Source organism: Trichosporon asahii, assembly GCF_000293215.1.
Source record: "Trichosporon asahii var. asahii CBS 2479 unplaced genomic scaffold scaffold00008, whole genome shotgun sequence".
NCBI classification, from domain to species: Eukaryota; Fungi; Basidiomycota; class Tremellomycetes; order Trichosporonales; family Trichosporonaceae; genus Trichosporon; species Trichosporon asahii.
Genome location: NW_014040916.1, coordinates 246,188 through 268,700, shown reverse-complemented (window position 1 = coordinate 268,700; position 22,513 = coordinate 246,188). Strand labels below are relative to the sequence as shown.

Genomic DNA, 22,513 nt, shown 5'->3' with positions numbered 1-22,513 from the left:
GTAATGCTTCCCAAGTAGTCAAGTGGCGGGTGGCTGCCAAGACCACGGTCATGTGTGCATCTACGATGCGATCGATCCGTCAGCGGCGTTCTCGCGTCCTCATCTTGCATTTCTAGGTCCATGAAAATTCCTCTGCAAAGAGGTACGGAAAGGTTTCTTATAAATCACCGGCACAGAGTTGAGCCAAGCCAAGCCTAACATGATACCGGGACCTGGGGACGCGGGCATTGTCATGCTCTCCCTCTTGGCAAGCCGAGGTCGTAACCTTGCCCCGTACACCTGTGTACGTGCAGGCCTTGGGCGCGCTTGGACCAGACGCGCTCACGCGCTGAATGAATGTAAACCTAACTCCCCCACATTTCCGGTCGGTCTCGCCATCTTGCAAGTCTGCACCGGATTCCAAACTGAATTCCAACATCTCGGATTCAGCCAAGCGAGGTCCGATCGGAATGTCTTGTCGCAATGCCAGACTGCATACTGGAAGCTGAGACGCCCATGCTACTCTCAGTTTCTGACTGCATACTCTCCAACAGCTCCAGCATGTCACTGTTCACATCACTCAGGACACAAGCAGCGGACTCAGGACGCCGCCCGCACGGATGTGGGGGCCGCCGCGCCCCCATTTGATCGGCGGCTTGGGGTTGGGCCCAGCCCCTCTCCATGGTCCATCTCTGTAGCGCTCCCTCCCCTCTCAGAATAACTCATTCGTCCCACTTCCGCGCACCTCTCCTGACAGATCTAAATGGAAACGTCTTGACGGAGTTTCACCTATGTAGCTGCTATGCTTATGGTGCGGCAGAAATTTCCTCGGTCGAGGGAAGAAAGGATATGACGACGCCCCGACAGGATGATCAGGAACAGTTACTGCCTGCCCCTGGCGACACGTGATCGGTCTTCTTTCTGCAAGCCACAAGATGCCGCGACGAGACGAGTTCATGAGATACATGTAGGCAGAACATGTCACAGACAAGTTGCTGAGGGTTACGGTTATGGTATGTCAAGTCTCTGCTGAATATTGCTGAGACAGGGGGACGGCGGTCATAAGCTCGCCTACGCTCGCGCTGACATCTACGAGGTCGCGAACGGCGTCAGGAACTGCTTCGGGTTGAAGACGGGGAAGATGTGGGCCTCGGTGTTGAAGACGTGCTTGTCGAGGGCGATGTGGTCCGAGTCATCAAACAGGAGGTAAAGGTATTCTGGTTGTCAGCTCATTCTCATACGACACCAAGCTGTGTTGTTACTCACTGAGGGTCTCGCTGAGCCAGAACGTCTCCATCCTGTCCTCCTTCTCCGCAGGGACCTCGCGCACGTCGCGAATGTTGGCGTAACCGCCCGTGTCGACCTTGCAGTGCTTCTCAAACGCCTGGAAGATTTTCCACCCGTAGTCCCGGTAGCGCTCGTCGCCTGTCAGGCGGTATGCGAGGAAGAGACTCTCGACCGTCTCGGGGCGGAGAATGTTGCGCGAGTCGATCAGATTCTTGCCCGACTTGATGTACCAGTCCTCCTCGTCTGCGAGCGGGTCCTCACGCATACGGAACATAACGATCTCGGCGCCGAGGCCTGTCGGCGTGTTGTACGTGTCCACGCAGGTCTCCATCAGACCCGTGCCGGCCATGTAGTCCTCCTGGTCGACCTGGTCCAAGTTCTTCCAGTCGAGCTCGCGCTTGCCTCCCTCGGTCACGCCGAGGAGGAACGAACCGGCGAGGAAGCACACAAGGTGGTCCTGCTTCGGCTCGATAGCCCAGGATCTGTGGGTCAGCTAACGCTCCTTCCAGCCAGCTGCGAGCAACTTACTGCGTGCCAGTCTCCGGGTGACGGGCGGGAGTGAACTCGTGCGTGTAGAGGAGGTTGCTCTTCTTGCTGCGAGTCATGAGATGGGTCTTGATCGCGTCCATGGCGTGGTCGTACATGTCGCGGTACACGCTCTCCTCGCGGTTCGTCTGCAGGTACTGCTTGATGAGGTACTCGTAGTACGAGTCTCCACGAGAACCGAGACGAATGTCGCTCGCGACGAAAGCGCCGTTCTGGGGGTTGATGAAGATGGGTGCGATGCCGTTCGTGGCGCCCTGGCGCACGACGTCCATGACACGCTCAGCCTTGCGCCAGTAGATCGGGTCGCCGGTCAGGTACGACAGGTACTTGAACTCGAGCTGCAGGGTGGTCGCTTCAGCGAGGGAAGAGAGGCCATTGTTGTCGCGGTCCGGAACGCCGGTGCGGGTGTGCAGGTTCACGCCAGAGTAGGGAATACCGGAGGGGCTGTCAAAGGCGGGAAGGATGCGTTCGCCGAGGTCGGTTGCCTTTTCGAGGTAGAACGGGGCGTCGGCGGCAATCTTGGGGTCGTCGCTGATTGACGTCAGGTAGTGCGCAGCGAGCAGACCACCAAGCACGCGAATGGTCGTCTCGAATGTGTTGAAGGTAGAGTCGCGGTCAAAGTCGAGGTTCTTCTTGCACCAGTCCGCAGCGCGGTGGTACTCCTCTGTGAAATTCATGACCAGAAGCGTGTCCAGAGAGTCAACGATGGTGTAGCCGATAGGGCCGGTCTCGGAAAGGTTGTAACCGCCACAGCTGATCGGGTGCAGCTCGTCCGTTCCGAACGCGCAGCGTTCTGAGGTCAGCTAGGCGAGAAGGAACAATGCTCAGCTCCGACTTACCATAAGCGTCCCAGCTCCACTGGAAGGCATCGCGAATAGCGTCCCGCCTCTCCTCATCGGCCTCGAGATGGACGCGACCGCCGGTGGGAACATGCTCTTTGATGTCGATTACGCCAAACTTCATGCCAGGCAGGAAGGTCGAAGACTCCCCCGACTTGGCGGGTTCAGGAGCCTTCTTGATGAAGTGCTGGGGTCAGTTATTGGAGACCTAGAAAACTCACGTCCTTACCGAACCAGAGCGCGGCAGTCGCAACAACAAAGAGAAGGACAGTTCCAATGGGGAAGGATGGCTGATGTCAGTGGCTACACCCACACATGCTGAAGCGCACCTTCTTCGCCTGCGACTTCACCGGCTGGTCATTTTTGGAAGCCTGGGCTTTCTCCTTGCCCGTAGAGCGGGCGCGAAGCTCGCTCATTGTTGGTGGTAAAGAGCGTGAAATAAGTGGGAATGCAGGAAGCTAGACGTGGCAGGAGACTTGAAAGAGCAACAGCGACAATCCGCAGTGCGGGACCCCGCGTTGTCACCCACGCGCGTCGTCGACCACGGCGCGCGGCCTCCACATGCGAAATCACAGACAGTGCAAACCACTGGTAGCTTCAAGACAGGATGACAAATGCATATGATATGGTTTTGATAATGCGTTATACAAAATGTTGCGGTTGAATGCATGTGTGCGGTTGAATGCAGTGCTTTGAGAGACAACAGTTGAAGATGTAGAGTTACAATGCCTAGAGTCACTGGAGGTCAGCTCGAGGTCCGGAACAGCTGTGCGAATGCAAACAATCTCTCCACGATAACCCTCAGTATCGCCTTATCTTCACCATCCACACCCCATCGCTCCATCAGTAACTGGAAAACCAGAGCCGATGGGCAATGTGTCCTTCGTTGGAGCGGGGTGTGTGAACGGATTACTAAGTTTTTTCATCACCGGGCCTTCCTCGATCCATCGAGACACTTACTCTAGGGTAGTTTGGGCGTGCGAGCGACTGCGAAGCGATTGGCAGTCGATCGTCTACTTGCCCTGTCCATAGTCGTACTTCTCAAAGAACGCCTTAGCGTCCTTAGTGTCGGATTTGGTGCGGGGACCACGGATCCTGCCGCGGTCGGCCTCGTGCTTCCGGCGCACGTCGCGGTCCTCGCGAAGCCAGCCGAGCGCGAGCTGGAACAGGTCCTGCTGACCGGGGGTCCACTTGAACATGGGGCGAGGCGTGCGGCCCATTTGGATATGACAGATGTGGGTCGGGAATGCCGAGAGACCGTCGAAAATGTGAGTAGCGTCTGAGGTCAGCATATGGACCAGTCGCAGTTTGCTCACAGAGAATGGTGGCCCCACGGGTTTCACTCTCCTGCACGAGGAAGTCGATGAGGTCCGCACGGACAAGCACGTCCAGATCAACCGTGACCTCGTCCAGAAGCAGAACGTCCCACTCGCCCATCAGACCCATGCACAGTTGGACTCGACGGCGCTCGCCGTCCGAGATCTGGTGCATGTGCCAGTCAAGGTCAACGTCGAGAATTTCGAGCAACCGGTCACGGCGCTCAGCGTGGCGCCAGCCGCCGACCGAGTCGAGGAAGTGCGAAACGACAATGTCGGAACGAACGACGGGATTCGAGCTCCATTCCGTGCCGAGATAAACGACGCCCTGTAATGTCAGCTACGCTTCGCGCAAAAAGCAGCTTACACCTGGGGGATTCATGAAGACATCCTGACAGAGGATCTTGCAGTTGCGAGTCTTCGTCAAGCGCTTGCCTGCGAGAATACGCAGGAGGGTGGATTTGCCGGCACCGTTCGCTCCGCAGAGGAGAGCGCGGCTTCCGGGCGGAAGCTGGATGGTGATGCCGTCGAGGACGGGCTCCTGTCCCTCCTTGAAGGCAAAGGTGAGGTTGTTGCAGTCGATGGCCAGCTCGGGAGAGCCGTTGGTTTCGGTGGCCATGGTCGGTTTGGGTTGCCAAGATTGTCGGTTGTCCAGAAAGTTGCGGACAAGTCGGACAAGGAAGTGCAGGAATCAGAGGAAGCTCTCGATCTCGAGTTCCGAACGGTCCGAAGGTTGCAAGGCACGAATGCAGGATGAATCTTGGCGATGACGCTGTGTCGGGTGCCACATGTCGCTTAGGCCAGATCCGGTATTTTTCGCCGTGTACAGGGGGATGTGAGTGCGCGGGTGCGCGGGTGTGGGAGAGCTTCCCACAATCTGAGCCTGAGGCGGCTGCTGCCTGAGCCTGAGCCTGAGCCTGAGCCTGGGCAGGGGGAAGGGGTAAGGCTGAATGCAGCCAGCGTGCGCGGTGTGTGGTGATGAATGTTTTTTTTTGCGTGTGGGCAGGCAGATCGAAAAATCTGGTCCCGCTAATTCGTCGACTTTGAAACGATGAAGTAATGGACAGCGTAATCGTTGACGGTGGGTGAGTCAAGGATTGTGGAGGAGGTGGTGGGAGGCGAGCGAGCCGGGGCAGAAGAGCCGCATCAGCGGACTACGGCGGGATCAAATTTGTTTGGCGGACCATGGACACCGGCAGGGCTGAGCCTCAGCAGGGCATAGACCACGGTAGAAACGCCAGCCAGGCCAGCCAGGCCAGCCAGGCCACAGCATGCGCCAGGGCGGCCAGGCCTCCCACAGGCCCACAGTCTCCGTGTCGGCTGCTCGCTGGCTGGCTGGCTCACTCACTGAATGGGTGCTGTCAGCCCAGGGCCACCGTTGCGCGCTCGCCGCGATGTTGTTGCTCAGACTCTTTCGTTCGCCACCTCCTCATCCCTCTTCACCATCTCTCCACTCCTTTGATCCCCCCCATTCTTCACCATGTCGGAGTCTCAGGACATCAAGCCCCGTGCTGAGGACGACCTCATCGCCCCCACCCCCCCAAAACACCCCCCTCAACACCCAGGTTCTCGCCAACCGTCCCGCCGGTCTCGGAAAGCCCCAGGTCGAGGACGTTGCTGAGGACGAGGACGAGGATGACGCCGAGGATGTCTCCGGCGTCAACCCCGCCAGCCTGCTCGCCAGCGTAAGTGTCTCTCCATCCACTTCGCCCACCGCCGCGCCGTCTGCGCCGAGCCCAAACGCGCGATGAATTGCGCTCTCTCTCTCGTATCGCTTTCGCTTAGGGACGAACCCGTCCCTATGGCGTATCGTTCCAGGTCGCACGGAAAACTTTGCCTCCATCGACGATGACCACCACGAAGGCTTGTCGCACGCACCGCGCATGCCAGGGCTTGAGCACGTCAGGATCGTGCTGCATGCGCCAGTATTCCGCGCATTGGTGTGCTCAGAGCCATGCAGATCGTGCATCAATGCATGGCCGCCGAAAGTTGCTCTCGCCCGCTCGTTCCCCATTCAGTTACCGTCCCGCCCTTCCCCTTACCATCACCCACTGCGATTTTTTCAACAATGCTGACGGTCACAGAACCCCGCGCTCCTCGCTCTTGCCCAGGGCAAGCTCGGCTCGCTCGTCGGCCGTCCCTCTGGCTACATCGAGTCGCTTCCCCCTGCCGTCCGCAGGCGTATTGACGGCCTGAAGGGCCTCCAGGTCGAGCACTCGAAGATCGAGTCCGAGTTCCAGCTCGCCATCCTCGAGGTCGAGAAGAAGGTGAGTGCGACTGTGCACGCGCCGTGGTATCATCATGGCATCATTTTGGTGGTGCTGTGCATGACGCATGGTGTTGTTTGTGTACCCCCCGTTGTGGCAAACGGGCAGGAGGCGCACAGTAGTTTCCCGAAACAGACGTGCTGACGATCGCACAGTTCCTCGCCAAGTACCAGCCTCTGTACGACCGACGTGAGGCGATCATCACCGGCAAGGAGGAGCCCACCGAGAAGGAGGTCGAGGAGGGCAAGAACGCCGACTCTGACGACGAGGACGAGGAGGAGACTGAGGGTGCTCAGATCACCGAGGTTGACGACGACGGCAAGGAGAAGAAGGACGAGGGTGCCGATGCCAAGGGTATCCCCGAGTTCTGGCTCACCGCCATGAAGAACTCGATGCCCCTTGCCGAGACCATCACCGACAGCGACGAGGAGGCCCTCAAGTCGCTCGAGGACATCCGGTTGTCGTACCTCGACGGCCAGGCCGGCTTCTGCCTTCACTTCACGTTTGCTCCCAACGACTTCTTCGAGGACAAGGAGCTTACCAAGACGTACTACTACCAGGTAAGTAGCGCCAGAGCGTGTGCTACGGGCAGCTAACACCAAGAAGGACCAGGTCGGCTACGGTGGCGACTTTGTGTACGACAAGGCCGTCGGCTCGGACATCAAGTGGAAGGAGGACAAGGACCTGACGAAGAAGATTGAGATTAAGAAGCAGCGCAACAAGACGTCTGGACGCACGCGTGTCGTGCGCAAGAGCGTGCCGACCGAGAGCTTCTTCAACTTCTTCAAGCCTCCCCAGCCCCCGACGCGCGAGGAGCTCGAGGAGGGCGACGTCGACGAGGAGGAGCTCGAGGAGCTCGACGGCCGCCTCGAGATCGACTACCAGCTCGGCGAGGACTTCAAGGAGAAGATCATCCCCCGCGCCGTCGACTACTTCACCGGCAAGGCCCTCCGCTACGAGGACGACTTTGAGGACGAGTTTGAGGACGACGACGAGGACTACGAGGACGACGACGACGACGAGGACGGAGCCCAGCAGGGCGCCGACGGCCAGGACTGCAAGCAGCAGTAAGCTAAGCGGCGGGTCCCCGTCGAACCCGTCGGCAGACAACAACCTTGTAGATGTTTCTTTCCCCGAGATGCTTTCGGCCATGACCTGAACAAAAAAGAACACGGACTCGAGCGCAGCGAGGTGCGGCAACATTGACAAGCTGTGACCCTCCGACATGAAGACACCACACACACAAAAAAAGAAGAAAACACCACTGTATTCGCGACTGACGACGCTTTCACTCTTTTCGTCAGTTCAAACGATGGGTTAATGGGCAGAAGAAAGTAATGGGGAAGTGAAGAGGTGACGGCGTTTAATTGAGTTAATTGGCTTTAATTTGCATAATTGATCAATCGACCTCTTGGTCCCAGAGACTAACAACAGAGTGGCGAGCAGAGTGTACTGAGCGAGCGCGGCGGGCAGAGCAGAAGCAAGCGATGGCGACTGAGCGACCTGAAACTGACTACAAGGATCCTATTGTCGTGTGTCCACTAATCCACAGGCTATGTATCCGCAACAACGACCTGCTCATCGTACCACGGCTCAGGCTCGGGCGGCGGGCCAATGATCTCGAGCAGCCGGTCCCAGCTCGCCTTATCGTTGGCGGCGGGGAAGGTGGCGGTGGGGTCGCTGGGCGGCCTGAGGGCCCACGGGGCGGGCCACTCGTCAAACATGGGCGCGAGCGTGGGTGTATCGCTGTTCTCGCCCTGGAGGGCGGGATACTGTAACGGGAGCGCTGGGGGTGGGAGTGAGAACTCCTGGCCCAGAGTCAAGAACGGGGAATGTGCGCGGCTCACGGCCCTGCTGACGAGCGGATCAGGCCTGTCCCCGGTGGCACCGACACTGGCCGGCCCGGCGTCCTCGTCGCTCGACTCGGAATCGAGTTGAGCGGGGTCGGGGAGTTGACGCGACGGCTCGGATTTCACAGGCGACGTGCGCTGCAGGAATCGGTCGATCTCATTCGCCTGTCTCAGCATCTGGTCCAGCACCATGAGCTCGGAGCGCAAGTGCCGGTCGAGGCGGCGCTGCGTCGCCTTCTCCGCGTCCAGGTACGCGACGAACAGCTTCCGGATCTCGCGGTAGTTGTACTCGCAATCGCGCTGCTTGCGCGCGAGCAGGAGACCGAGCACGCACGCTGGCGCAAAGCCGCTGGCCACGACCATCCACTTGAACCGGTCAAAGGGGTCCTTGTCGTCCTTCAGGAGGCTGAGGCGGTGTCGCAATTCCGCGCCCGCTGAGAGCACGCACGCCATGCGGCTCTGCGGAAAGCCGGCGTGTAGCAGATACGGCCGGTGCAGGGAGATACGCGCCTGGTGGAACTTGCTCACGAGGGTCTGGCGCTGTTGCCGGAGCCACGGGTGCGTGGCGTCGGCTGACGTGTCGGGGTTCTGGAACCGGAAGGCGGGCGGGAGCGCACCCTCCCACTCGAGCAGGAGGTACTCGCAGTGCATCACCGCGTCGTGGCGGCGTGGAGTCAGGCCGAAGCACTGCGTGAGGATGATGCCGATGATCTGCGCGAGGCGGAAGTGCAGAATCAGGAAGGTGGACTTGGTCGTCACCGTGATGGGGTGCGAGACGCGCTGCGTCAGTTCCTCGTCGGAGAGGTTGGCCGGCATGCGCGTTGTGAAACTCGCGTCTTGGATCGCAAGCGGGCGGCCTAGGAAGTACGAAATCGAGCTGGGCGTCAGTTCGCTGGAAACGTAGAAGAACGGACCGATCGAGGATGAACAGTTCTGAGGTCAGCTAGTCGAGATGGATCGCAGCACTCACGAGCCCAGAGACGACGCCGGAGTTCGGCCTCCTTCGGCGGCAGGTTCCACACTTGCCCGTCGACATGGAATCTGGAGTCAGCTCAGCGGGTCCAGGATAGCTCACCCCTGCGCCTCGGCGGCACGGACGGCGCTGCCGAGTGTGTTCCACGCTTCTGGCACACGCCTGGTCGAGACGAGGTACAGCGACAGCTGGTCGTTAGCTCGACGGAAAGGATCAGCGAGCTAAATCACACTCACCAGCGCGTATGCTCTGACAGTATCCATGCTCTCGCCACGGTACGTCGGTGCCTCGCTGAGTGCGCGGCGAGCGCAATCGAAGAATCGCGAGCTCATCGCCGCAAACTCCTTCTCCTCCTCTGGCGTCGAGGCACTGAGCAGGGCACCGAAAGCAAGCACGACCTGGAACAGCGCGAGCCAGCGCAGATCGATCCGCCCCAGATCCTCGAACTCGCCTCGGATTCGCCACAGGTCGGCGTACTTGCCACTGAAGTCGGGCTCGTACAGAATGTCCATCCACCTGCGTGTCAGTGGTTGCCACCAGGAAGCTCGGTTCCGGAAATAGTGAGCTTACGAGTTGTTCAGGTCGAAGAACGCCTTGACGAAACGCTCGCACAGGGAGCGCCGCGGAAGCTGGCTGTCGACATGTCGGATCTGCTCGAGGAGCGCCTCGGGCGCACCTTCCTCGAGCGGGGACACGAGCTCCTCCGCGGACGCGCCGTTCAGGAGCGTGGTTCCGTCCCCCTGGTCGTCAGCTGTGGCTACACATCGGTTAGCTCCGGATCAGGCCTACATTGACGACGCTAGCGGCCAGGCGGGGGCCGAAGTGGCTCGTGCCGTAGAACTGCACATGGCCTGGGGTCAGTTAGGCACCACGTAGCGAAACTGGTGACGGATACGCACGGCTATGCTCTTCGCCTGCTCCTTCGTGCGCCAGACTGCCGAAGCCCTGCGCTCCACCTTCTTGCATGAGCACATCTCCGTCCGCCTGTGGCCCCTGTGGCGGAGGTGGACGCCAGTTCCCGCTCGAGTCGGAACCGTCTGAGGCACGGCGGGTGTCGGGGGCAGGTGGCGGAGTTCGAATTTCGTGCCTCTCCGATGAGAGAGGCTGCTGGACGGCAAAGTACTGGTCGCGGCGGTATGGTGCGGGCGGCCCATGGCCGTCGAAGCTTCCCCCGGGCGTTGGGAGGTGCGGGCGCGACCAAGGTCTGTAGGCGCGATATCCAGGGCTGGGCCGCATGTCGTCGTCGCCACCACGATCCGGGGAAGCAGCAGGCATGGGCGAGAGGGTTGGGACGGATCGGCCAGAAGACATCTGCGACAGCGATTGCAACGAGTGCGCGCTGTGCACACTGTGCACGCTGTGCATGCTCGCCGTCCTGCCCATGGCGATCGGCGTGATCGGGGGTAGAAGGACTGGCTTGGGGGTCAGGTGCGGATCGTCGCTGAGCCTTCGCTTCTTCTCTGTATCACTCGGAGGTGAAAAGTAGGGATGGTGGTGCGCCGCATGCGGTGGCAACGAGATGGCCGTCGCCGGTCGCGGTGCTGAGGATTCGGGGAAACGGCACGCTTCGGGGACGTTGCGCTTCGCACAGTGGTGGCATGGCTGCACACCGTCGCACTGATGTCAGCTGTCGACCTAGACATCAATCAGCTGCCATTGCCAACACTCACTCGTTGCTTACGACGGTTGCACTCGGTGCACGCTGTTGCCTGACGACCACGTCGTCTTAAGCCGATGGAGCCTGGTGTGGTGATAGGGGACATGAGATCATGAGATGGCGACCTGCGCCGAGGTGTCGGAGCGGAGGAGACGACTTCGTAGCTGTCGGAGGGGAAGGGACGGTATCTTGCCACGGGCGGTGGCAAAGGGCCGTACGGAGACAGAGGCATAGCTCAAGTCTCTCGAGCGTGGCCGCTTGGGATGGTTAAATGGGCTCTGAAGAAGTCGTCCGAGGATGTCGTGACTCCATGAGAGAAGAGCGTTATGTAGATAATGATACCGATCGATGCTGGCAAACAACGAGGAAGGTGGGTAAATCATCGTCGGGCGACTGCGACAATAAACAGACCATGAGCTTCGGCAGGTGCCCTGGTGGGCTCTCTTTGCACCTGAGACCCGGACGACAGCATGGTTGCTTGGCTGAAAAGTAGCTGTGTGTGTGCTGAGGAGGGCAGAGGGGAATGAGGAGAGGAGTGCGGTCGTGGGACGGGCCGAGGATCCGAAGCAGCGTATCAACGTCGCACCCTCGCACGATTCCTCGCAGGTAGTCGCGGTGGAGAAAGGGGGGGGGCGTATGATCGGCGGTCGATCATGCAATCACCAGCACCTTCTCCATCGGCACATGCTGCTTCTGCTGCGATTCAAGGGGTCTAGGGTGCCTCAACGTCCGAGAAGCCGAAGCGGTAAGCCGGTGGTTCATCCCCGAAGTCGAACGGACTTGCAGAGTCGAGCGGTCTGTGGTGTCAATGCCGCTATGTTGACAAGGGGGTGATGCCAACAGGGTGATCAGCATCGGATCGGGGTCGACTGTCACACAATCGATCGGCGGCGCAGTCCGCCGGGTCATCGTGCGGTGCAGGTTGCTTGCTCGCCGATTGGAATGTGACTTAGAGCGTTATGGTGGACAGGGCCGAGCGAATGAGGTAGCTGCCCATCTCCTTATCTCGCTCGGTCGCCTGTCGGCCCCGGGGTTTCAAGAACAGACTGCTTGCAGAGGTGGGCATCGTTTCGCGTTCGAACAAACTTACCGTTTCCCGAGATATACTCGGCGTCCGGCGTCCGGCGAGACACAGACATGGACGAGAGAGGAACGGCCGGACTCTGGACGTTTCTCGATCCAAGATCCAAGGGGCACGAGAGAGACTGCTTCTGATCGGCGTTCATAATCGGCGCACCTTGGCACCTCGGGGCACTGGGATTCAGAGCCGCCTTTGGTCTACCTTGCGAGTTGACAGATCTGCGCCTGGAACGCTCGTTTCGTGGGGCGCCGATCGAGGAAGATGACCGGAGAAGTGTGTATGCTGCCCGGACTAAGTGCAGTGCAGTGCTTAGAGACGCGCAGCAGTGATCAGAGAGAAGCGATTGCAGGATAGACTGGCCTGCGTGGATATCGAGAGGCAATTATGGTTGATTGGCAGGTGTGTCCCAGCTGAGCTTGAGAATAATAAACGTTGGCGGATCGAAGGTGGAAGGCGTTGCGGCCCGAGATCTGGAATGTGCTGCCAAGGAAGGCGAGGAAGGCATGGGCCAAGGCGTGTGTGCGACCTCCGTGCTCGATAGGCTTCCAGCGTTTCTACAGTCGGGGTGTGCACGCCTTCTTCGGTGCAGAGACTGCGGTCGCATGTCGACCTTGCCACTGAGACTGTGGGCTGAGAGGCCGGCTTGGGTCGCCTTAGTCCGATGTCTTATTGTCTCGAGTGCACTGTCTCGGTAAGCCACGTCCGAAAGCAGAGACGGAAACGCCGCACGCAGCGCAGGGGCCACACCCAAGACACCAAAGTCTGCGCTCTCTGCGTATGAGTCTGCAAAGACGTCAGAGCTGCGCGTGAGGAGGCTTGGACTTAGGCTTATCAGGCTTGACGCCACAGACGATCGTGCACCCATCCAGTCCATGCACACCTCGCCGCTCTCTGCCTTCCTTCTCCACATTGCTCACTCCTCTCCACCTACCCTTCAGGCTCGATCTTCAGTCAGCATACCCGCACGCCCGCTCAAGTCAAGCCCAAGACCACCTTGCTCACTCCTGCCCGGCCGTTTCCGATACCCAGGTTCACCCTCTTACATACCTCCCCAGAGGACAGAGATGGCGCCCCCGAAAGGACGACTGTTTCGACGAGCAGGGCGTTGGCCGTGCAGACGTCATGAAGCGGTGACCTCCCTGGTGCAGCTAGGGAAGGACCAATCGGTGATGGTCGCTGGGGTTGCGCCGTGCTCGCTGTCCCACAGACATGACAACAACAGGATGGCCTGGCCGGGCGTTGTGGCGTTTCAGCACGACACGTTACACACAAGGCGACACACCACACACCCAACGCCCGCGTTCTCAGCCTGCGCCGCTGCCTTAGCTGCGTGCTGCGTCCCCGGCCCCCACTCCAGAACACGCATCACGTTTGAAGCCCGGAGCGTCTCGGTCGTGCTCTGCCGCCCTCACAGCCCACTCCCTTAGTTCAACAACAACCTTGTTCACTCACTCCACACTTTGTGTCCCCCCTCCGATCTGTTCGATACTCCCTCCTACCCCGCAACTCCGTCTCCACAAGTCCTCCATCATGGGCAGCTGCTTCTCGAAACCCAAGGACGAGGAGACCAAGCGGAGCAGGCAGATTGACAAGGCGCTCCAGGAGGTAGGTGCACAGCAGCACTGCTGTCGGACGTCGGACTCTGACATCCACAGGACGAGAAGCGTCTCGCGCGCGAAGTCAAGATCCTCTTGCTGGGGGCTGGAGCGTCCGGGAAGTCGACGGTGCTGAAGCAAATGCGACTTGTCCACAAGAAGCCATTCAGTCCAGAGGAGGTGGAGGACTACAGGTGAGTAGCTGTGCACGCGGTGTGATGTTTACCACCCCAGGAAGATAGTGTTCTCGAATTTGGTAACTGGAATGCGGCTTATCATTGACACCATGGATGAGCTCGGTATGAGTGTCAGTGAAGAGAACCGGCAGCATGTCAGTCTTGTCGACAACGAGCCGCCTATCAACACGGGAGAGCCGTTCCCGCTCGAGTACAAGCCAGCACTCGAGGCACTGTGGAAGGATGAAGGAGTGCAGGGATGCTGGGCGAAAGCGTACGAGTACGCACTCCAGGAGAACATGCCATAGTGAGTTGAGCTCGACCGAGACATTCGGTGGAGCGGCGAATTGACCCGTCCCAGCTTCTATGCCGACCTGGATCGCCTGTTCGACCCGGGATACACCCCGACGTCCGACGACATTCTACGCGTGCGCTCGAAAACGACAGGTATCACGGAGACGCGGTTTGAGATCTCGGGCTTGATCTTCCGAATGTTCGACGTGGGAGGCCAGCGTTCGGAGCGGCGAAAGTGGTAAGTGCGCGAGTTGAGTACTTGCGCCGGAATCCGCGCTCGGTGCCCGATCCCCAGTGACCCGCTTTCTGACGCTCCTCAGGGCGAGTTGTTTCGAATCTGTTACCAGCATCATCTTCCTTGCGAGTCTGAGCGACGTAAGCGGCAATGTGTTGCGCCCCTTCTAACCCGTGCACAGTACAACAGCTGCATTATCGAGGACAAGAACTCGAACGGCATGGTCGAGGCGCTCATCCTGTGGCAGTCGATCATTAACTCACCATGTGAGCACTTGCAGCTGGCTTCCACATGCTTTCAGCTAACTTCCAGGGTTCGCGAAAGCATCGGCCATCCTGTTCCTCAACAAAGCAGACCTGCTGGTTGAGAAGCTGAAGGACCCGGACCAGCAGATCGCGGCGACGTTTGACGACTTTCCGGGCAAGCCCGGGTCGTACAACGACGCGATCAACTTCTTCAAGATGAAGTTCCGGGACTTGAAGACGGACAACCAAAAGGAGCTGTATATCCAGTGAGTTGAAGCTCCTGTAACCTTTTAACTCTCAGTGTCACGACCGCAACCGACACGAGCCAGCTGTCAGTCGCCATGGCCGCTGTCACCGACACTATCGGTAAGCTGCGGGAGAGGTAACGTAGAAGCTGACGAGTCAGTGCGGAATTCGTTGCGGGACATGGCCCTGCTGTGAGCGAGCTGCCCGTTGTACGTACACACTTTGTTCTGCCGCCGTTCCCTCGGCTCGGAGATGCGCCGACGACTGCGCCGTGTTGATACCATACTGTCATCCGTATCTCTGTCCTATCATTTGATTTAGTTTTACCCAACCCACAAAATGCCATGCCCGAGCGCGTCTACTTTGATCGATAAGAGCATCATGGAGTCAGCAGATCGACGTTTTGAGCCAGAGACGAGATGAAGAGTGAATGAAGACAGTTCAAGCTGTTCGGCGCGGGCTGCTGGATCTGTGAACGTAGCCGATTAGAGTTAGCGCGCGATCAGAGAGATGGGGATCCCTAATCGACTTTGATTAGCGTCAACGTCGTGTTTGTAATGGAGATGCTACCAGCAGCGTACGTCATTAGAGCGTGACTGCAAGTGTGCCGAGCTACAAGAGGGTGCCTGGGTGCCTTGGCTGGCTGCGACCTGCAGGGCTCAGCCGCCCCGCGTTGGATTGAGACCATTCATGGGATCGGAGCCGACCATGGCAAGCAACGCTCCCCTCACCACCAGATGGCCCGCTTCCTTGGGCCCATTCCATGCATCGTGAACGTCTTTGGTCCCTCCACTCTCACCTCTCCATCCCCGACTTCCGATCTTTCGCCAACGTCGTCGCTGCACAAAGCTGCCAGCTGACCACCGACCGCCCTTCCTTATCCCCTGTCTCTGTTTTCTGTGTGTCGATCCCCCGACCACGACCGACTGACCCCGACCACACTCGTTCCCATTCTTCCATTCCCGACTTGTTCGACATTTCTCGCTTCCCGGCAGCGTACTTCTCCCGCCTCGCGCTTGGATCGCAGTAACTCTTTCTCCCCCTTTCAATTCTCGGACTCTACTCCTTCATCACTTCAACCCTATCCCACTTCATCATTAAGCCGACGCCATGGGTTGTTTTTGCTGCGGCAACCTCAACCCGGAGGTCAAGGCGCTCAACGACTGCTATCCTCCACCGAAGGACCTCGTCAAGGCCGGGCCCGAGTACCAGCCGCTGTCTCAGGACCTGAGCAAGCTCACGTATCATGCGACCAACAAGCCTAGCTCACTGGCCAAGATCGGCGATGACCTCGAACGCCGCGTCGTGAAGGAGGCCAAGGGCAGCACGGGCGGTTACCCGAAGAGTCGAGCGTGAGTAGCAGTCGTTGCACATGGGTCATGGTTCGCTGACACGTACAAACAGTGCGCTCCTGATCTCCCTGCGCATCCTGCACAAGCTTCTGACCGAGTGCAAGCGCGACATTGGCCTGTTCGCGCGACAGACGCTGCGGATCATCAGCGCCGCCCTCGACGTCAAGGTGTACCAGAAGGGCACGCCCGACCTCGAGGTGATTGCGCGCGCCGCCTCGTGTTTCGTCGCATTTGCGACATACACCGACGGCGCGGCGATCGGCGTGGACGACGCGCTCACCACGACCTACCTCCAGGTGCTGCGGCAGTTTGCCGGCCTCGCGACCGTGCGCTCCGGCAGCAGCCAGAACGGGAGCGTGAACGGCGCAGCGATCTCGGAGAAGACGGCACCGGTCGATGTCGAGGACCAGAGCCGCACGCGGCTCATCGGACTCAGCGCGCTTAGTGGCGCGGCCTGCTCTGACGCCGTCTTCAGCAGTTCCGCCGAGTTCCCGCGCCAGGCCAAGATCATCGTCCCGACCCTCCTGTCCATCCTGCGCGAAGCCAGCGTCGACGACCTTAAGGCGGTCACGGCGAGCAACGCGGGAGACAACGCCAACGTCGCCCCGTTCTTCAAGGAGCTGAGCGCGCGCCGCCCCGTGGGCGACCGCCGCGCGCCCAGCGTTCACGAACATGTGCCAGGCGAGAAGGGCCCTGACCAGCAGGACGTCGTTGCGGCCGCGTACCGATGCCTGTACGAGCTGGTGTCCGAGTGTCAGCTGACGCAGGCGGGACGTGTCCTCGACATTGTCATCGAGTACCTCGACAGCACCGGGTGGTCAGACACGGCACGCTGCTGCTGGCTCGCCGAGCGGCTGACGGGAGGAATGCTGCTGCAGTCTCGCTTCGTCATGCCCACTCGTCTCGTCGAGTTGCTCGTGTCGCTGCCGGACTCCTCTCCGCCCACAGCCAAGCAGCACAGCATCATCTCAATGGTGACGACCGTGCTGAGCAGCAATGTCTCTCTCGTCGGTCTCGCCGTGACGGACCTTCTGACCTCGTTACTCAACATCATCGTGCGCCGCGCGACAATTCGGGCCGACGACGCCCTGCTCCCCGCGCTGGTCGACTGCGTTTCCTCCCTCGGCGTGCACATCTACTACGCGGACCAGATCAACGATATTGTCGAGGAGATCGCGGCCCAGATTGCGACCATCTCCCCCTCGGCCCCGGGACGGCAGGACATCCTGCGCGTTCTGATCTACTGTCTCTCGGGCGTCATGAGCGCAGCTGAGCAGGGCGACAGTGCCGAGGCGGCGCTGCAGGGCGCCGACCGGGCGGCCGACACGCCCACGGCCGCGGAGAAGGGCAAGGCGCCTGCACTCGAGTCGCCAGGAGTCGAGGTCAAGGTGTCCGGACGGCGCAACCCCGTCTCACCAGAGGTCTGGCAGGACACGCTCCACCTGCTGTGCGAGTCGACGTACCCCGTCCGCGCGTCCTATGCTCGCGCACTGCTGCTGTGGCTGCAGGACGAGCTCCCGGCCGACCGCCGTCCGCGCCCGGACGAGCCGAACATTATGCGGTTCTGCAACGCCCTGCACGCGGCAGTGTACACGCTTGCCCTTTCGTCAAGGCTGGGTCCGGGCGAGCCCATCCCCTCTCTGGCCGCGACGCCGCGCGAGGCCACGCCAAGGCAGAGCGGACACGCGACGCCGAGCGCAACGCCGGGCAGCACCCGGCCCACCACACCGCAGAACGCGACGGGCAAGCGCTCCGACTCCACCGAGCACGAGCGCGGCACGCTCACAGCCCAACAGGCGCAGCAGGCAGCGCAGCAGATCATGCAGATCAACTCGCTCAGCACGACATCCTTCGCCGCGCCACCGAAACGGACCCGGCGCCGCGTGTCGCTCCCCTTGAACCGACTCGCATCCACCGAGCCAGCCCAGTTCGACACGGTAGCCACGCCAGGCGACTATGCGAACCTGGCCGCCATCCTCGGCGAGCTGGGCGCCAACGTCCCCTCTGCGGCTCTACTGACGGGCGTGCCGATGCTCCTGGCGCTCGACGCGGATGCGGGCACGCAGCTCGTCCGCCGGCCCGGCGAAACGGGCGCTTGGGCGATGGAGCGCAAGCGTGCGGCGCGGGAGCTGGTGTGTCGCGCCTGGGTCGACCTGGGACGGACGTGGAATCTCCCCTCTGTCTCCTCGCAGGCCGAGAGCGGCCTGCAAGCCTTGGGCCACAGCACGATCCCGGTGATGCGGGACGACGACGAGCCGGCCGAGTTCGTGCGCGAGGGCTCAGAGGGGGAGAGTGCCTCCTCCACCCGCGCGTGGCTCGACCCCCAGCCGCTCGTCGGTGCCGTTGTGGGCTCGGCCGACGTGCAAACGGGCACGGGCCTGAGCAGTTCCCAGCTGCAAACGACGCTCGAGAAACCGTGGTCCGTCGAGGGTGCGATCAAGGGGAGCATCGAGCGCCTCGCCGCGCCCACGCTCCAGCCGCAATCAGAGCACAAGCTCATGTCCATCCCCAACCCCAGCTATCAGAGCATCCACATCCAGCGCGGCATCGACGTCGCCGATCTGCGCGACGCGCTCGGCTCGAATCCCACGGGCTCATTGCGGCAGAAATCAGTGCATCATGGCTCAGTCCACAGTTCCAGGCCGAGCACGATCCATGGTACCGGCACGCCGGGCGGGAGTGCGGGCCACGGAGGCCAGGGTGCCGAGCGGAAATTGGCGCCGACGGACGCGAGAGAGGTGCTCAAGGATATCTTCAAGGAGAAGAAGCGGTCGAGAATCGTCACGCCCAGTGCTACGGTCACTTCCTCCACGCTCACGGCTGGCACTGCCGGCACTGCCAGTACTATGGTCAACGGAGGCAATGGCAATGTCCACGGCGTCAACGGTGTCAATGGCGTCAATGGAGGAGGGAACGCACCCGAGTTTGGCGGATACCTCACCGACGGCCCGCAGCCCGCTCTCATCGCGGACGGTCCGGCTCCGCTCTTGATCACGGACGAGCCCAAGCCTGCGGGCCTCATCACGGACGACCCCTCGCTCGCCCAGCCTGCTCAGAGGTCTCAGCCTGCGCAGACTGCTTAAGTCTTAGAAACAACATGCGACCTGCATTATACCCACCCACATCAATCTAAGTTTGCCTTCATACAGTAATCTTCTCTCATGCATGGTTATACTCTCCGGACTAGGACTGGCCTAGCTCTCCATCTCGACCCGACCATGGAGCCGTATTGAGAACGAAGCGATGAGGCAATGAGATCGGATAACAAGTCATGGACTGCTGGATCGACTCTCCGCTTCTCGGGCTAGACCTCAGGTTCGGCCACGGGTTCGGGTCTCGGTCAGACATCGAGACGCCTTTGCGCAGCTGGCCCGGCAGTCTCGGTAGCTCTGTCGATGCACTCGTTACTCAGAGTCGGTCGCCCTCATCACTGACCTCACCACTCCCGCTTGCTCACTCGGCGCTGCGCGCCTCGTGTCGCATGCTCGGCTCGACAAAAACAATGGAAACATCATGAAATGCTAATACTTTATAAGAAGTAATGGAGAGAGAGAGAGAGACACAGGTGTACCACTGCGCCGCCTGGCCTCGGGCCTGGTACCGGCGCACATAAAAGAGGAAAAGGGGAAATATGGGGGTTGCGACTTTGGGGTGGATGTGGAGTTGAGGGTAGATGCGATGGGGAGGTATATGCTAAAAGGTTGGAGGAGAATGTTACTCGGCGGGACGGTAGTTTGTCATGGCCCAGTCGCACGCGTACGCCGACGCGCGCAGGAATTTCTTGCTCGAGTATTTCACGTAGACGAACACGCGCTCGAATCCGTCCTCGACGAGACGCTCGCAGATCATGTCGGCTGCCGTCCGGAGCTGCGACTCGGTGAACTCGGAGTAGAACACAAAGGCGTCGTTCCAGTCCGACCCCAGCATCTTGCGCGACAGGTACATGCCCACGGCGGCGATCATGCTCGGCTTGCATCGCAGGAACCGGTGGTCGAGCAGCGTCACCTCCATCAGGAACTTGGACAGCGTGCGCGTCTGGATGTCATAGTCGTCCGCCTTGGAGATGCGGCGCACCCACGAGTACGGCGTGCAGTAGGCCGAAATGTTGAAGTCGAGCGTCTGCAGAATGATACGCTCACCCTTCAGAATCTCGTCCTTCGTGTACCCGTTGTCGGCCATGTAGACAAACTCGTCGACGCTCGGTGCAAGAATCTCCTCGTACTTGGCCGCAATAAACAGAGCAGTGAGACCGACAAGCTGCAGCTTTTGCGTCGACACCACGCGCACAGACAGGAAGCGGTCAAGAATGTTGACAGCGATCCAGAGCGTCTCGGGAAGCAGGTGGTAGCGGAGGTGCACCTGCAGCAGCCAGTCGACCAGCGTCGTGCGCATTGTCCTGTGGATCGTTAGCACGCGCTTGCTTTCTTTTCATGTTTGGTCGGGGAACCATGTTTCAGATTTTCATGGTTAACCCGAAGCGTCCTATACTCACCACTCAACCTCCGACTGGAAGTCCATGTACCGAGGGTTCGGCATTGTCGCGAGCTCCATCTCCTCCATGTGCGCAAAGATCTCATCGGCGTACTCGGCAACCATGGTCGTGTCAAACATGTCAATGTCGTCCTGGAACGTGTCCTTCACGGCCATGAGCTCCTGCCGGGCCGCGAGCTCCTCCTCGGGGCTCATGCGGAGCCAGTCCTCGTCGTCAAACTCATCATCCTCGTCCTCGTCCATGTCGTCGCTGCGCGCTCCGACCGTCTTCTCGTCGTCCTCGTACTCATCCTCGACAATGACATTGTTGCTCTGGAGGTCGATGCGGGCCGTCTCGCGCGAGACAACCTCGACCTCGACAGGTTCAGGCTGCGCAAAGACCTGAGCAGCGGCAGCACGGGTCGCACGGGTGGTGGTCGTCCCTCGGTTGTTGTCAAAGGTCTGAGAGCGGTTGCTCAACGGTTGGCGCTGGGCGGTACTCCTGGCTGAAATGGGGTTAGCGTCATCCAAACAACTGCCAACAAAGGTCCGTGGGGCGGCCGATGCCGGTCCCGAGCATGGATGCGATACTCACCAGGCTTCTTGGCAACTTCTCCGTGGTCCTCCTGTACGTTAGTTGTGTGCTTGATGTGAAGAAGGCATCAACTCACCCTAATGTTGGTGACTGCTCCTAAGACGTTACGCTTGCTTCCGGCCTTGACGGGCTGTGACGGCTTGGTCGAGGTGATCGCGGCCGCCTTGGCGCGAGTAGCGGCGGACATGCGGTCGCCAGCGGCGCCTCGTGACGGGAACGAGTTCTCATCGGTAGTCTTGGAGCGCGTGGCCGCTCGTCGGGTGTTGGTAGCCTGTTTAGGTCAGAATGTGATGCCGAGGTTGATCTTACCCTCTGCATCGTCGGTGATGGGGAGGTGTTTGGGGAGGGGGCGGTAAGTGGTGGTTGCCTTGTTTACGACGGTCGGGCTAGGGGGAGACCTCAAGCTGGTTCGAACAGGGCGGGGCTGTGGCTTGTGTTGTTGTTTGCAGTGTTTGTCGTGAACGGGAAGGGCAGCGTGGGCGGGGCGAGGAAGAGCCAAAGCGACCGTTGTTGATTAGTGGGAGGGGGGGTGTAAGCAGGAGGGGATGGGAGACAGGCGTAAGCGTTCGAGCAAGGAGAGAACGGAGTAGGAGAGAAAGAGAGACAGTGGAGAGATGGAAGATGTGACGAGGAAGCAGGATAGATGTAAGAGTAGTTGCAGCAAGTAGTAGTGGTAGCGGGAGCGGGTGGGTCTGGATTGGGTGGATGACCGAATGTTTGGTGCTCAGAGTAGTGAGTCCTGGATGTAGAGAGAGAGGGAGACTAGAGCCCAGCAGTGGCGCCCCGGTGCGCCGGTGCGACGCAACCCTATAGGCCGCAACCCTAACCGACCAGCCTTTCTCGTCTTGCTTGCCGTGTTTGTATCTCTCTCTCTCTCTCTCTCTCTGCATCGGGAGTAATTCTGCTCCATACTGTGTTGTACGCCATGCATTCTACACTTCAGCAGCAGAATATATCCCGGAGTAGTGAGTGAGTGAGACCAACATTGATGGCGAGTGATCGGAGGTCATGAATCGGCCCTGTCAGCTGTCTCCTCGATGTTTTGGGCGTCCATCTTGTGTACATGCATTGTGCAAGGTTCTGCAACAGAAGGGGGGGGGGGAGGAGAGTCACACCGGTCTTCAACCACTGCTAATGTGGGATGTTAATGACGGTGTGGTCGTGCATAGCAGTGCAGTGAGCATGTGTCCATCAGCCAGCCAGTGCCGTGTGTTTGTTGTTTGTGCATGTTTGCTTTGCTTTCGTACCAAGTGTGGAAAAAGAAGGCGCGTGGCGTCTGCACTCGTCCACCGTACGGTGGGTGGTGGGAGAATTCATTCCTGCGATCCTCGAGCCCTGCTGGCTGGCCCTGGCTAGCCTGGCTCCATCCCTGAGCGCTCTGAGGTGGGATTCCTCAATCCAGCGTACGTGCCTGGATGTGTCCGCCCTGGGTCATCCTAAACATCCTAACGTCAGGCGATAAACACGGTCAGCTTGTCTGCGTACCTGCGTCTGCCCACTCACACAGGGA

At 60.0% G+C, this 22,513-nt stretch overlaps 7 protein-coding genes across 7 annotated transcripts; 3 read left to right on the top strand and 4 right to left on the bottom strand.

Annotated features, from left to right (window-relative positions):
• Window positions 1-1,068: 1,068 nt before the first annotated feature.
• A1Q1_06697 (uncharacterized protein) lies at window positions 1,069-3,067 on the bottom strand (the record flags this gene model as incomplete). Its single annotated transcript, XM_014327746.1, has 5 exons — window positions 1,069-1,196; window positions 1,246-1,748; window positions 1,795-2,605; window positions 2,652-2,838; window positions 2,981-3,067. The coding sequence occupies 5 exons, from the start codon at window positions 3,065-3,067 to the stop codon at window positions 1,069-1,071; spliced, it is 1,716 nt and encodes a 571-aa protein (XP_014183221.1).
• Window positions 3,068-3,664: 597 nt separating this feature from the next.
• Window positions 3,665-4,586, bottom strand: A1Q1_06696 (ATP-dependent transporter; the record flags this gene model as incomplete). The annotated part of the gene is made up of 3 exons (XM_014327745.1): window positions 3,665-3,930; window positions 3,986-4,295; window positions 4,356-4,586. 3 exons carry the CDS (start codon window positions 4,584-4,586, stop codon window positions 3,665-3,667), a joined length of 807 nt encoding a protein of 268 aa, XP_014183220.1.
• Window positions 4,587-5,238: 652 nt separating this feature from the next.
• Window positions 5,239-7,305, top strand: A1Q1_06695 (nucleosome assembly protein I; the record flags this gene model as incomplete). The annotated part of the gene is made up of 4 exons (XM_014327744.1): window positions 5,239-5,652; window positions 6,052-6,234; window positions 6,390-6,794; window positions 6,847-7,305. The coding sequence occupies 4 exons, from the start codon at window positions 5,239-5,241 to the stop codon at window positions 7,303-7,305; spliced, it is 1,461 nt and encodes a 486-aa protein (XP_014183219.1).
• A 482-nt stretch (window positions 7,306-7,787) lies between these two features.
• A1Q1_06694 (fungal specific transcription factor domain-containing protein) lies at window positions 7,788-10,946 on the bottom strand (the record flags this gene model as incomplete). Its single annotated transcript, XM_014327743.1, has 7 exons — window positions 7,788-8,480; window positions 8,533-8,941; window positions 9,055-9,125; window positions 9,294-9,573; window positions 9,628-9,814; window positions 9,957-10,674; window positions 10,728-10,946. The coding sequence occupies 7 exons, from the start codon at window positions 10,944-10,946 to the stop codon at window positions 7,788-7,790; spliced, it is 2,577 nt and encodes an 858-aa protein (XP_014183218.1).
• Window positions 10,947-13,325: 2,379 nt separating this feature from the next.
• On the top strand, window positions 13,326-14,726 carry A1Q1_06693 (heterotrimeric G-protein GTPase; the record flags this gene model as incomplete). The annotated part of the gene is made up of 8 exons (XM_014327742.1): window positions 13,326-13,400; window positions 13,451-13,584; window positions 13,625-13,873; window positions 13,928-14,098; window positions 14,181-14,235; window positions 14,277-14,361; window positions 14,408-14,597; window positions 14,642-14,726. The coding sequence occupies 8 exons, from the start codon at window positions 13,326-13,328 to the stop codon at window positions 14,724-14,726; spliced, it is 1,044 nt and encodes a 347-aa protein (XP_014183217.1).
• Window positions 14,727-15,696: 970 nt separating this feature from the next.
• Window positions 15,697-19,021, top strand: A1Q1_06692 (cellular morphogenesis-related protein; the record flags this gene model as incomplete). The annotated part of the gene is made up of 2 exons (XM_014327741.1): window positions 15,697-15,938; window positions 15,991-19,021. 2 exons carry the CDS (start codon window positions 15,697-15,699, stop codon window positions 19,019-19,021), a joined length of 3,273 nt encoding a protein of 1,090 aa, XP_014183216.1.
• A 631-nt stretch (window positions 19,022-19,652) lies between these two features.
• On the bottom strand, window positions 19,653-21,190 carry A1Q1_06691 (uncharacterized protein; the record flags this gene model as incomplete). Its single annotated transcript, XM_014327740.1, has 4 exons — window positions 19,653-20,334; window positions 20,431-20,914; window positions 21,004-21,034; window positions 21,080-21,190. The coding sequence occupies 4 exons, from the start codon at window positions 21,188-21,190 to the stop codon at window positions 19,653-19,655; spliced, it is 1,308 nt and encodes a 435-aa protein (XP_014183215.1).
• Window positions 21,191-22,513: the final 1,323 nt, after the last annotated feature.